General features: G+C 35.8%; 1 protein-coding gene across 1 annotated transcript in view; it reads left to right on the top strand.

Annotated features, from left to right (window-relative positions):
* CDKAL1 (CDK5 regulatory subunit associated protein 1 like 1) overlaps window positions 1-14,529 on the top strand; it is a 412,746-nt gene that overhangs the window by 179,766 nt on the left and 218,451 nt on the right. Inside the window, exon 9 of the mRNA XM_027676037.1 lies at window positions 5,628-5,731. Coding sequence (XP_027531838.1) covers window positions 5,628-5,731 — 104 coding nt within the window. The remainder of the gene's footprint in view (window positions 1-5,627; window positions 5,732-14,529) is intronic.

The raw sequence follows: 14,529 nt of genomic DNA, 5'->3' as shown, positions 1-14,529 counted from the left end.
TGGTTTCGTTTTTTTTCACCAGAATGATGCCAAACAGGAATTTTACTAGGTTGTTACCAAGCAAGAATTTACCACTTGCAGAGCAGCAATGATCTTCTCTATCATGTGACACTGTTGCAGCATTCAGCTCTCCCATCTTGCTCACAGATGTCTGGTCTTGATCAATCACTTTCAATTTGAGTGACATGCACACTAATGGCTCATTAAGATCTGTAATTGAGTTATTTTCTGATTCTTGAATGGAAGATGTTTTATACTTTTCATATCTGAGGGTGGAATCCTGTCTTCACTAAACTTAGTGGCACAAGTCCCATTAAGAGGAACCAAGATTTTGCTCCTCGTGTCTGTACCTCATTCTCATCTGCTGCTGAAATCCACTGATTAGTCCCGCTCAAGGAAAGTCTTTATTTGTCTGCTGTGTCATAAGCATTCTTACACATAATTAGTTCCATCTGCAAGGGGCAGCCTTTCATGTTAAATATGTGTTTTATGAGCAATATTACTGTTTTGAAAATGAAGACTGTGGTTAATCTAATGCACAACTTGAGCACATACTAGCTAAACAATGTGAAGACCACTGTTACCTATGTCTACAAGAAAATTTCAGACACTTGACCAAAATGTTGATGATATGCGGTTTGGTAACATATTCAGAAAGTTTTTAATTAGCCACATGGTAGTAATTTATCTGTGAATAATATTTTACTTTGCTGTGAGTAGTTCTGTGTATTGGGCACATAGCTGATTAAAGGTTAATAATTCAAAGCAAAAGGTTAATAATTCAAAGTACCTTAATCTGTTTAGTATGTTGGAAAACCAGGACTCAGGGTTTTTTTCTGGAATCACTATAAAATTTATCCAAAACATACTGGTAACTACAAACACAATGATCGTTAATTATTTTTTCTAGAAATGTCTGTGATTTCTTTGTGCAGAAGAAACCTTTGACCTGTATTATTATGAACTAACATTTGCAAACCAGCTTTAAATGCTTGAAGAAGGCTTCCAGTTTAAAAAAAAATACTCTCTTGCAGCTCCTAGTCCTATGTATTTGAGCAATAGCCAAATTGTAGGGTGATGTTTAGGGAGAGCTTTACCTATTGGGCTGGTTTTAGATGATCCACTTGCTGGTGAATGCCACTTAGCAAGAGGCAATGCTTGGATTCTCAGAGTTCCCAACAGCCTTTTTCCACTGTCTGTGGTCTGAGTATGTGACAGCATGGGCATATGAGTAATTTGTTGTGCTGGAAACTTGCAGTAGAGGCTGGCTTACTAGGGAAAAAACCACTACACATACTTTCTTATACTTATGGTTTGGTTTAAATTTCTATTTTTAGGAATTGGTAATTCTCAAATCTGTGAAAAGTGGGTTAGTTCAGCATTTTTACAAGTAGTTGAAACCTGCATCTTTTTGTTGGTCAGCTGTAGCTCTAAAGATTATTTCTTTTTCCAGGTTGGAATTAACAAATATGGTACAAATAGGGTTTAAAAGTTTTGCCTCTTTTGATTTACTTTCTAAAATTGATCTTTTTCTATGTTGCATTTAAGTCTGCCTTGTTTTGGTTTTGTTATACAATCTCTTTAAATACCAAAGAAGATAAAACCTAAGTTATGTAGGCATTCCACAATACTTTTTTTTTATAGTAGGAATAAGTTAACTGGTGCAGCAAAACTTGGAAAAAAATTTGCTTCCAAATCCCAACTTTCAGCTCCTACCCAAAAATAAATCAACAAACCTCCTGAAGTTGTAGTTAAAGACCATAGTAACAAAACTCTTGGAAACACTCCCACATAATACTGTGAATATTTGGAAAATAATATAATAATACTGTGAAAATGTGGAGAAATAATACAATAATACTGTGGATATTTGGAAAATATCTTCCCCTTCTTTCTTCATACTTCTTGCTCCGCATTTCCGTTCTCTCTTTGTGACAAGGTTTATTGAAGTACCAGAGAAGAACTGCTGTTACTGTATGTTTTCAGGTAGCCTAGTCTTGTAGGAAAGGAGCATTGATGGAAGATGTGAAACTTATCCTCAAGGTATAAGTTTCAGTACTTAGTACTGTTGCTTAGTGCTTAATACTTCTAGTGTTTAATACTCTTGCTGTAGAGCTTTTCAAATACTACTACACAAATACAAAGCAAAATACATAGTAAGGAAATATATGATTTGCGCATAAATTGTAAGGAGAAGAGAGAAAGAGGTAACATGCTGTGTTTTATAAGTGCACTATACATGATAAGCAAACAGAAAAATACCATGTAAATAGCATAAGTAATCCTTTCTATTGTACAACAATACCAGTTTAGATTTTGTATTTATTTAGATCTATTATACAGGAATAAATTTAGAAGTTTGTTTTAAATAATTTACTAAAATTATAGTTTTTATGAATCTTATGATCAATTGACACACTTGAAAGTCTAAAAAAAGCAGTTTTCCTGCAAGATGATAAAAAAATTATAATAATATTTTTGTTGAAACTCACTTTTACACCAAACTTGTAGTAAGTCAGAATTTGAAAATTTCAGTAAATTATAGAAGTTCTTAGTGGTGGTTGTTTTTTTTTCTTTTCTTTTCCCCCCAAATCCCAGCTTAAATTTAAGGCTAATAAATTCATGCGAAGAAATAAAATCTTTATACATACCTACATTACTGATGGCTGACAGAATTCTGTGGGTGAAAGGGAGGATGTTAAAGTAACCTGGATTGTCACCAATTAGATCTCTTCTTGATGACCTGAGAAGATTGACAAAGTAGCTGGTAATGTTATATTCTTTGGAGAAAACAAAGATTAGTACAAAAATCATCAGTGTAAACCACACCTTTTTGTGTTGGTTCTATAAGGGCAGACATGTCCGCTGTGAAACTGATTTTATGTTTCCTTGAAATGAAAAGCAAAATTGAGGAAAAAACCAACTGGACAACTCTAGAACAAAAAAAACCACCAAAAAACCCCAAACCTCAAACCTAAATCTGCTTTGCTCTCTTCTCATGAAAGTGGCTATTGAAATGCCAATGGATTGTTTGCCATCTGCACTGCTGGAAGAGCTGTGAGGAATGTTGCCTTTTAATGCCCCTGCCAGGTCCCTCTGCAGCTGTGGTGCAGTAACCAGCACCTTGCCTTAGTTATCTTAGGAAAATAATATAATACTACTGTGAAAATATGGAGAAAATAATACAATATTGCCTGTGAGCTGCCCTTGTGAAGAGAGAGGAGTTTGCTTGCAATCTTTGGCCATCCAGTTGAGTCTGTTTTGCCTAGGACAGTATTTGGTACCTGATCTCCCCATGTGTGTGTAGACCCGTGAGCTCCCTTGTTCCCCTTCTTCATGTTTGCTGCTCCTGTCCTGCTGAGGGGGAGGCGAAGCCCGACTTTTGGCTCCCACTAACACACAAAGCCAGGCTACCAGAGGCAAGCTTAGTAGTGCTCTTGAGGGCATGGCAATATGCATTACCGATCCGTAATGCTGTGTTTGTGTAGCTGTGTGGAAGAAGGCTGCTTTAGCTGAGTGAACGATGTAGAGGGGAAGGAGTGTGACAGTGGGATGTCTGGATGGGAGCCTGCTTACAAATGAAGTGTTGGGTTGAATGGAGAGTTGTGCTTTAAAAACAAACAAACAAACAAAAAAAGAAAATAAAGAAAAGGGGGGGAAAAAGAGGGAGACATGCTTTTCAACTCTGGAAGAATTGAAGGAATTTGAAAGAGTTGTGTATGGGGAGGAGGATGAGAAAAGAGTAATCCGTGGGCTTTGAGGGAGAGCCTTTTGTGGCATACTTTAGATGTTAGTGACCTAGAAGAAAACATTTTTGTTTGCTACATAGGTTACATTGAGAAAGCATAAACCAATTATCTGCTTACATTTTCTTAATTTCAAATACTACCTTTTAATCAGGCTTCAGATCTTGTACAGTGAAAGCTTCTGATTTGCAAAAGAAAGGTGAGATACATCTGATGAAGAAGTTGTGTTTGGGTGGGAATGAATCAGTTATTTGGAGGAAGTTGTAAAGCTTCAGATTTAGGGATTTTTTTCCCCTATTTTTAACAGACAGTTGGATATTTTACTGGCAGCCTTTTTTGTATATATTTTTAGTTAATAGAACAGTGATTGCTGTGGTTAAGCAGTATATTTTAGTTTTCTGATCTAAAGTGGATGCTAAAATCAGATATTTGGGTCTGATAGGCAGGAAAAATAATAAACATATCCAGTCTAGCAGAGACAATCATGAACTATCTAGATGTTCTCTGGAAGAAAATAAGACTGTTGAATGGAGAAGGTAATGTGCAGGGGCAAGAGGGCACCTAAGTGAATGTTTTGTGCAGTGTTTTGCCCTATCTGAACCACTACTTTTGCAAATGAAGTAGAACTAACATGTGAGAGCAGTCTTTGTGAAGGAAAATCTTTAGAGTTTGCAAAGCAGTAATCATCTAATCATGGAGATGCCAGACATTGTAAGAGATGAAAAAATAGATCCAAGTAGTAAACAGTCTTGTAGCTGATGCCTTCATCAGAACCCACCTGGTGCTATCTTTGCCTTTTCAGTACTGTTTTGAAAGTTCTATAGTAATACTCCTGTAGTTAGAACATTCACCTTTTCTGGCACCCAAATGTTTTATTTGTCCTCTTTAATGTCTTTATTGATGACCTGGAGTAGGGGATCAGGTGCATCCTCAGTAATTCTGCAGATGATACTTAAGGTGGGCAGGGGTGTTGATCAGCTGGAGAGTAGGTAGCTCACTTTGCAGAGGGAGCTGAGCAGTCTGGGTCGATGGGCTGAGACCAATGGTACGAGTATCGAAAAGGTGAAGTGCCAGGTCCTGCATTTGAGTCACAACAACCCCATGAAAAAAAAAAGCTGTAGGGCAATATCAGTTTTTAAAAAGGGGAGAAGGAAAAAAAAAGAAGCACAACAAGCTTCCTTTAATGTTCTGCTTGTTGCATTCATGGCACTACCAGGAACCAAAAGCTTACAATGAGTGGTAGTTTTTGTTTGCTTTGATTTTCCCTCCTTGTACTTTGAATTAGTCTGCCATTACTATATTGTCAGGTAAATTAAAAGCATTCACATTATTCTTTCATTATTTTATGGGACTTTTCATTAGTTCCCCAATCTCTTGTGCCAAGCTGTCTTTCTGCTTGGTGATTCTGTCCTCATTACATTATTTGTTTTGTTTATACAAGCCAAAGGAGAGAAGGAAAAATTAACTGAAATGTGTTTTCAAAAATACACGCTGTTTTTAAAATCTACTTGAAGCCTTTCAGGACTTTTTTCCTTTATTTTCTTGTTCGGGTTGGATCTTTTATAGTGGGATTGGAAGCCTGAAGATTCCTCTTTAGTAATGGACAATTATTAATCTATAACTTTCTAAAAATATGTGAATTCCCACACTTGGGTTTTGTATGTGGTTTCCACTGATCATTTTTTCACCTTCTATATAGATGTGAAAGAAGTTAGGAAGGCAAAACGCTTTTCAAACTATTTCATTGATTTTAAAATGGAATACTTCTATTTTCTGGTCAGAGATACAGGAGCTCATTTTTCCACATGTACTTTAAAATACAGCTGTGCATATAAAAGTTTTCTTGGTTAGAAACACTGAGTATTTTAATTTTCTAAACAGGTGTCTCAATGCATGTACCTACTGTAAAACTAAGCATGCCAGAGGAGATCTAGCAAGTTATCCAATTGAAGAACTAGTGGACAGAGCCAAACAGTCTTTTCAAGGTAAGGAGTTTTATCCCTACAATAAAAGTCAGACATTGAAACATCTTATTTTCACAGGTAATGAATGTGATACATTATGACTCTGTTACAGTACTGATGTTCTTAATAGTCATAGCTGTGTCTGGCAGTGCCTTTGTGGTAGAAAGCCATGCTTTCATTGTGACGTGCACCTCTGTTTACAAAATTTAGTCCTACCATAAGGAATATTTCATTTTGGTTTTAGGATTGCTCAAATGAAGTTCCATGCAAGGAACTTTTGGGGTTTTTTTTGTAATAGAGGAACTGTAAAATTTGGTCATTTTACTCTATCTCTGGTTTCTTAAAAAGTAAGTCAGTAACCTATTTTCACTCAACTATAAAGTAAATTTCATGAGCCTCCCTAGGATTCTTAAAACCCTGTTTAGGGATACGTTGCTTTTTCTGGTAATGGATTTCCAAGAGAGGTTCTGGGATGTTTCTGAGAGTTATACAAAGCTTAAGAGCTTTTAAGTTTACTAGGATATTTATAATGTCACATGGATTCAATCAAACATCAAAAGTTTTTCCTGCAGTACACTCTCTGTGCCAGTACCTGCCTAAAACTCATGTAAGTCTGGTAGTTATGATAACTTTATTGTTTCATAATATTTGTTCTTTAAATTTTGCCTATGGTTCAAAAATACAGAATTCCGAATGATGCCGGTAAGAGGCATTCTGGAAAATTAAATGTACATTTGAAAATACAGAGGTAATTCTGCTGTAGCAGCTCCTTCCTTTTCTGTATCAAATACTTTGAATCGAAAGCAGAGCAATAAATGCAACATTTGATGTCACGTCCTCTGTGCATGTACAGACTACATCCATTGGGTTTTGCTTATGGCTCTGAGTGTTGCAACTGTTCTAGTAAGAAGTAGGTCTCCAATAATTAAAAGTGTTTTTAAATCCATCCTTATTTAGAGATCCATAATGAACCTTATTAATGCCAGTGATGAACTTCTGGCTGTTTCTATCAGTAGTATGCAGGGAACAGATCTTTTTGTAATCAAAGCCCATGTTCATAAATTCTAATTTCTACATTATCCACACAGAAAGTTCTCCTTTAAGATTGCAAATGCCTTTTTCTTTTGCTTTTGTTAAAAGCCAAGCTCCTCTCTTAGGTTTGTAGAATTAATACTGTCATTGCTGTGAATTGGATTGTCTGTTATGACAGGATTTCTGTCTATCCTGTCAGATTTCTTGTTTAGTAGCACGATTTTCTAAAACCTGCAGGCATATTATGAAATGGTCAGTAACTGAAATACAAGATGCATAAATACATAAATATTATTTTGGTGGAGAAGAAGTTCAGGAAACATGTTTCAGAAAGCTAGAAGTACGGGATGGGTGATTTTGAAATTGATTTTGATAAGTAGTCACTGAGCAGGAGAGAAGCTGCCATTTATAAGTAGCATAAGAATAGTGTTATTTAGATTAACACTACATAGCTGTTGAAAAGTTCTGAAGAAACTTTGGACTGTTCAGCAAGGAAATATCGGAAAGATAAGAGAAGATCTGGGCAATATAATCAGGATTATGATCTTTCTTAAGTTAATTATTTAAATTTTATTTAGATTTATGATATGTGTGGGAAAAAAAAATCAGACTTGTCTGTCCTCTTATAATTGTGTTTATATGCCATGAAGTCCACATTATATTAACATAAAGATGTATTTACTCAATATAACAGGAAAGAATACTGGAGTTTTATTTGTCTTTGCCGACAATGAATGTGGAATTTTGGAAAGTACTTTTAACTTCAAGTATTGTACATTTGGATTGAAAAATCAGTAATTCTATTCATCTGCTGCACTGTAGCCTTTATTATAAATATTGGCTGTTTCAAAATAACTTGATTTCTAATGGAAAAAGTTACCCTTAAGCTATTGTTTTGAAATTTCTTGAAGAAATGCTATGACATGTCTCACAGCAGGCATCTCCAGGGAGTTCTATTCTTATTTGGCCTTACAGTAGTACCTCTGTTAGAGGACATAAGGAAAGAAACAAGTACTGAGTTGTAAAATGACAGGCTTTGGCTCCAGCTTTCACATACTTAGAAACAGGGATGAAATAATCAGATACTTAGTTTGCAGTGTATGGAGAATTTACTGCTGCCAGCTTGCTGCAGCTGGGCTGCAGAAACTTCATCAATCAAGTGAAAGACTTAAGCAATTCAAAGTCATTATTCAATCTCTTGCTGAGTTACTGAGCCACAGTCTCTTCAACAATCACTTCTGTTTTCTCAGAAGATGTGTTGCTGAAGCTCTAGTGAAAAATGCAGAGAGTTACAGATGTGTGATGAAAAGTTATTCCACTTTGGAATTGTTGTTGGGAGAACTGAAGTATCTTAGAAGAACAGCAGCAAAACAGTATGTGATTATTTTGTGTAACTGCACGATTGAGTCATATAAGAAAAGAGACACTGATGTTGTTTGCAGTGTTTAGTATGTATATATTCCTGCAGTACACAACTTGGTAGGCCCGAAAGATGGGATGTTTCCATTGTGGAACACACTGAAAATGGATTAGAAGACCTATATTTCAGGACATTTTATTACAGACCCATAAATCTCAACCCAAGGAAATTCTCTAAAATGCTTTATTCAGGTGATCACGCTTCGTTAAGATTGCAGTTAATATCTAGAAGCATCATTTCTATCATCAGTATGTTGCCAGAACTAGCTTTAGTGTTGTGGTCAGATACTCCCAATTTTATTTCAGTCACTTCTGTATTGCAGCATCTGGATAGGATAACTCTATGCAAGTATTTCCGAGCTGTAGGATGTGCTGCATTACTTGTCTGCAAGCCATTTCAAGTAATTAGTGGACCACTCTTGGACTTCCATAATAATATGGTAGATAATAGTATGACATCTCTGTGACAGCAGCTGCAAGGTGGTGCCTGACAGCATCACTCTCTGATGTTTTTCTCCAAGATGACTTCAGAAGATTTTTGAAATTCTTAGGCTTTTCAGTCAAAATTTAGCTCTGTGACTTTATTTAGCTGGTGGTTTTTGAGAGTTTTGCATACAAAATGTAGATAAGTAGGCATTTATTTCAGTATACTTTAGGGTCCGAACCTTAATCTTTTTGGTCAATTTTTAAAATAAAAGATCAATACTCAGCTGAGAATGGTAACTAGATGACAGCAGATGGTGAAGCTGTAATAATTTACATGAGTGTTCAGATTATTTGTATAAACATAAACTTGATTTAAACCAGCTGATTAAAAAGAGATGGCTGAAATCGCCATGACTGAACAAGTATCAGCCTATATCTTGTAGATTTCTAACCTCTGAAACAAGTTGTTTTTCTTTTTGTATATTATTGTAATATCTTAAATTCAGTGTAATGTGCACAACTACTGAGTGTGTTGTAGGGTTCTAGTACATGCTGCATACTTTCTTAATACATTGGACTAAGTGTTAAAGTGTATACTGAAATGGAGGGGTTTTTGCATACTTTGTATGGGTCCTGTTTCCTGTCTGACCTCCAGAGTAGTTTTGAAGTTACAACTGACATCAACTTCAATAATTCACAAAATTTCATTGACAAAGTAATCTATCTCAAATTGAAAGTAGTCTATTGAGTTTTTTTCTTATTTAACTTTAATGTTTTTTCTGTAAAGTTCAACTTTTAGTAAGTGGTTTAGTTTTTTACATGGTCAGACTTGTCAAATCACAATATATAGCAGACTTGTGTAACACAGCTAGTAAAAGAAAAAGTATTGTGAAATACAGTGAAGTGGTCTTTGAGTAGAGAACAAATGTCTACTGTAAGGTTATTTATGCAAAGAGTTTTTCTATAGCTGATTGTACAGCACTTTCTTTGGCTCATCAATTCATCAGTATGTTTTTTTTTCAAAATGTGCTGTGTCATGTTCAATGCTTTATTTTAGGGATTGCATTTACAGTTATGAGAGGGCTCTTTCTTTCCTTCCCAAAACTACTTTATATATAACAAAGTGGTTTTGCTTAGTATATGAAGTGGAAGGCTGGCATAGCTGCCATTGGTGAACAGTGTGCCAAGGAGACACAAAAGTTAAACAAGCCTGAGCTTTGAATGTTGTGTGGAGTGGTGTGCTGGGATGGCTTTGGATAAATTGCAGGATTTTAAGTTGATGGTTTTTTTTCTTAAGTGGGATTTCCATGATCATGAAAGGATACCTGACAGAAAATGCTACCTGGTGATTTGTAAAACCTACATATTGTGAGAGACTTTCTGGACGAAGATAATACTGTATATTGCAAGCAATTTTTTGCCCATTGAGCAAACTAAATTAAAATATAACTATTTTTATGGAGTTAGCTGTTGTTTCTTTCTAGTTTAGAATGAAAATCTTCTGCATTTACCAGCACAAAACTACACTTCTTTAGCATTGCCTGCCTGTTGCAGGTGGCAGGGAATATACTGCTATTAAAATATACACTCTGTAATTACTACTATATTAGCTTATTTTATGGAAGCAACCAGGGTGCTCAAATGAAAGTCACATCTTGTAGGGAAACACTGTTTCTCAAACTATGTGGAACAATTGGTTCTGGATGGATAATTGTAATGGCAATATATTTTTATTCCAGTATTCTGGTTAGGAAATCTTGACAACATGTGACATTACAAAACAGAGGAGTAGTAATAAAATTAGAAGTTTTGGTTTCATTAGTTATCTTTAGCAATTATCCCTAATCTGGTAGGTCTTGGAGTATTGAGAGTTTAAAGGAGATTCACGTTAAATATTTTTCTCTCTACAAGTTTACTGGAAGCAGATGTTTATTCATAATGATAAGGATTGATTTTATATAATGTGACTGGTTTTCAGAGCTTTTCAGATCACTCTGAGCTTTGCTGAGGATCTTTGATTTTAGTAGTTCTTAAGAGGTACTGTCAAGACATTCTGCTTTGTTACTAGTAGCTGTTTTGCACCTGCACATCTACCAGTAAGTTCTCTCTATGATTTCAGAGCAGCTGGCAGTCAATAAAGGACAAATATTAAGTATCAGCAGTGTTTTTAGTTTCCTGTTAATTAGCAGAAGCGGTACCAAATTAGGATGCTTAGGCTACGCTTTCAGTGGTGGGTTTGGTCTCTGAACATGCTGACAGGGAATGGGTGCCCAGTTATCCAGATGGAGACCTGGGCTGTGTACTCACGGTCCTTCTAGAGTTGAAACTTACACTGTAGGGAGAGCAGTTGTATACACAGGTCTCACCTTGACGTGATAGAAACATCGGGAGCCTGGACACAGACCCAGGAGTGAATAAGCTGTCTTGGTTGTTTAAACAAGGCCTTTGCCAATGATCCTAAGCTTACCCCACAAGGAAAACTTACTCAGTTGATCTTAGTTCCTTGCTCACTAATGTTTTTGCTCTCTAAGTGTCAGTGTTCGGTTAACTAAGTATATGTACTCCTATTACACCTACACTGACACTTCTGTGGTCCCTCAGCATTATCAGAAGTCAAACATTTTTTCCATGCATCTTTGTCCTAAATTTTATTTCCCAATTCCTTTCAACTGTCATGAAAGAAATCTGACTGTTCTTCCATGCTAGCCATGGGATGAAGAGACTTTGTTGAGCAACATGTTGGATAACAAATTCAACACAAAGAAAAGTGCACTGCTGTTACCCACTGATGTCTGGGAACTGAGTTTTTTAACTTCCTTGGGAGGAAGGAGGAAAATGGTGACAGTGTTTTTCTAAGACAAACCTCTTCTGTCAGCCTTTTTACTGACTTGTAGGGAAAGTAGACTTTATTCTAATATTGCTCCTGAAGTATAATTTGAAATTGCATTCCAGGGAGCTTGGGCTGCTGTATTTGAGACACTTTGATAAACAACCTCTCTTTGTTTTTCTGTGCTTTTTGGCTATAGCTAGAGAGCTAGGGTTTTTTGTTGTTGTTATTAAGTTTATTAAAATTCTTTCTGTATTGTCTTTTGTGTCTTATGAATGTATTAAGTTTTTTTCCTTCTAACCTTTCTAATTCATGGAATACTTAGGCCAAGATAAATATTTTGGTACTAACCTGTCATTTCTTATGGGATAGCATAATGAATCGGTTTTCATTGGCTGCATGCAGTTTTTTCTAATGATCCTTAAAGAAAAAGATATAATTACAATCCATCAGTAGTGATTAGAAGCAGTGTCTTCAGGTATGTAAGAACTGCTGTGTAGCAGATGTTTCAACACACATAACCAACATCATACAGCAAAGAGATATTTTTAAAGGATAAAAATATGTCTTTTCATAGTGGTAGATTACAATATCATGGATATTTTCAAGCTTCTTTTGTGTAAGAAAATTAGAAGTTAAGTGAGCTTTCCTCTTGGCACTGAACAAAATTCCCTACCATCTTTTTTGCACACTTTTTTTATACAGTCAAACTGACAAAGATGTTGCTGGTATTTCTGTTGTCTTCTGCATGTCTTGTTGCATAAAAAGTTCCTTTGCATTATTTTAAATTGTACTTCAGAAATGTGGCAATTACATGAAGTTATTGGTGTCTAGCTTTTTTCCTCATTTCTCTCTCCAGCATTCTGAGAGGGGGAGGTGCTGATCTCTTTTTTCTGGCATATAGTCTCAGGAAGCATGGGAGTGGCTCAAAGCTGCATCCCTCAGGGGAGGTTTGGACTTGACATGAGGAAATACTTCTTAACTGAGAGGATGCTCATGCCCTGGAACAGGTTTCCTACAGTGGTGGTCAATGCCCCGAGCTGGTCAGTGTTGAAGAAGCATTTGGACAACACCATTATTAACATGTTTTTAAAAATTGCCTCCATTCATTTTATTATGACATTTAAATAAGTGTTAAAATGTACCTATGTGGGTTTTATGCTAATCCTTTATTAAAAATAGTTGTGTTTAAAAAAAATAATTTTCTCTGCATGTTTTTACTTTGTTTTGCATGGTTTTACTTGGTCTTTTGCAGTTAGAGTTGATGTCTCCTTCTGAGATGGCCAGATGTGAGCTGACTTTGAGCCAAAAGCTGTGTAGCCATTCTTGTGCATTTGTAGTGGGTTGTGTGCGCAGTCAATCCACTGCTGTCAGAATGCTTCAAACCTATTGCACATGCTAAGTGATAGACTCATGCAGAACAAATTTGGTGTTTTCAAGATCTTTTGCCAAAGGCTGATCACTCTGCAGTGCACTTGCAGTATGTTTGATGTTGTCATCAAAATATTAAACATACTGATCATCTCTGTGCCCTCTGGCCACAAAGGATTCTGGGATTCACAACATGCCACTGTTTTTCACAGAAACGCTAAGAATCAGCAGCAGGCTCAGATTTAGCTTAAAATCTTGTTAATATTTTCATTAAGTGTGTAGACCATGGCATCTTCTAATTTTATAGTTGCCAAGAACTTTCAGTAATATAATCTTGCTTTCAATTCCTTATAACGCTGTCAAGCTTTAATTGATACTTCTGGTTAAGATTATCTAATTATTTGAAAGAATTACGTTAGGAAAACATGTTATTCATGACAGGTTTAGAAACCAGAAAAACTTTTATTATTGAAAAGTTTTGGAGGCCTTCATGCCTTTGTGTGGTAGATACTTTGCCTCAGGTCACCTTTTTAAAAAAAAATTAAATTTTATGCCTGGTTCTAGTGGGTTTTGTGGAAACTCACTTGATTTTTACCAGTTAGATTTTGTAGGCATACTCTGTATTATATCTATATTAGATGATTTCATGCCTTTTTTTTTCCTTTCTGTGGATCTCCTGTGATCCTAGGCATCAGAAACTAGGAAGGGAAACCTCTATCTCTTTTGCTTCATGTGTTAATGCCTTCTTCTGCTGTTGATAGAGGTTTTAATCCCTTCAGTCTGTTTAATTGTGCATGTTACAGCCTCATAGAACAATCATTACATAAGAGTTAATTTGCCAAGAAGTCATGCCCACGCCTCAATTAGGACACAAATGAATCACACTAGCTTTTGCAAGTATGCATTGTAACATGCAAAACTGTAACTGGGCCATTGCTTTGCAAGGAAAACCACTTTGTCACTCTTTACCATTTGTATAATTTTTTCTGTATAAGTATTGTGTACCTTTAAAAAAACAAAACAAAACAAACCTGTGGCCCCAAAGAGCTTGTAATGTTGTGATGTAAGCAGTTGAAGAGAAATGCAGTAGAATAATACAATATTGCATTCAGGATAATAAGTGCTTGGTCAGTGTATTTACTACCGTGGCATTGTCCAGATTCTTGTGTGTGATGGCAGAGGAAAGTTTGTTATTTAGGAAAGATTGGAAGGAAGATAATGCAGTAACAAGGAATGGTCATTCATTTAATGAGGAGATATACCCCTAGCATTTGCAAAAATCATGTTTACATGAAGATTTTCATCGCGAGTCAAAGTCTCTATGTGCTGGCTTGTGTTTCTTAAAGTAATATTTTCCCCTCCATGGGGATTATTATTTTTGAATAGCTTTTAATAGATTCCTTGAATATTTCAAAATGTTGTTCATATCATGGTTGTTTGTTCCAAAATATAAATCCTGTTAATGCTGTAATATGAAATAAAATGCATATTTTTTTAAAATTCAGACAATTGTTGGTTTAGGATGTTGTCCTCTCTTTTAGTGTTTTCAGAGATACATAAGCATTGTCCAGAAGATAACTTGCCAGATGTATTGATGCTGTTGCCAAAATGTCTCATAGCATGACCAGATTACCTTTTTGTCTCCATCAAACCTAGTCTAGTAATGTTCCGTTTTTATTAAGTCTTTTTGACTGTGCATGGGTTGTTGTAGCTTACAGTGTTGGAAATAAGATTACAAAATGTG

This window comes from Neopelma chrysocephalum, unplaced genomic scaffold, assembly GCF_003984885.1.
Source record: "Neopelma chrysocephalum unplaced genomic scaffold, ASM398488v2 Primary Assembly neopelma1_26, whole genome shotgun sequence".
NCBI classification, from domain to species: Eukaryota; Metazoa; Chordata; class Aves; order Passeriformes; family Pipridae; genus Neopelma; species Neopelma chrysocephalum.
This window is presented reverse-complemented; position numbering and strand designations above follow the sequence as displayed.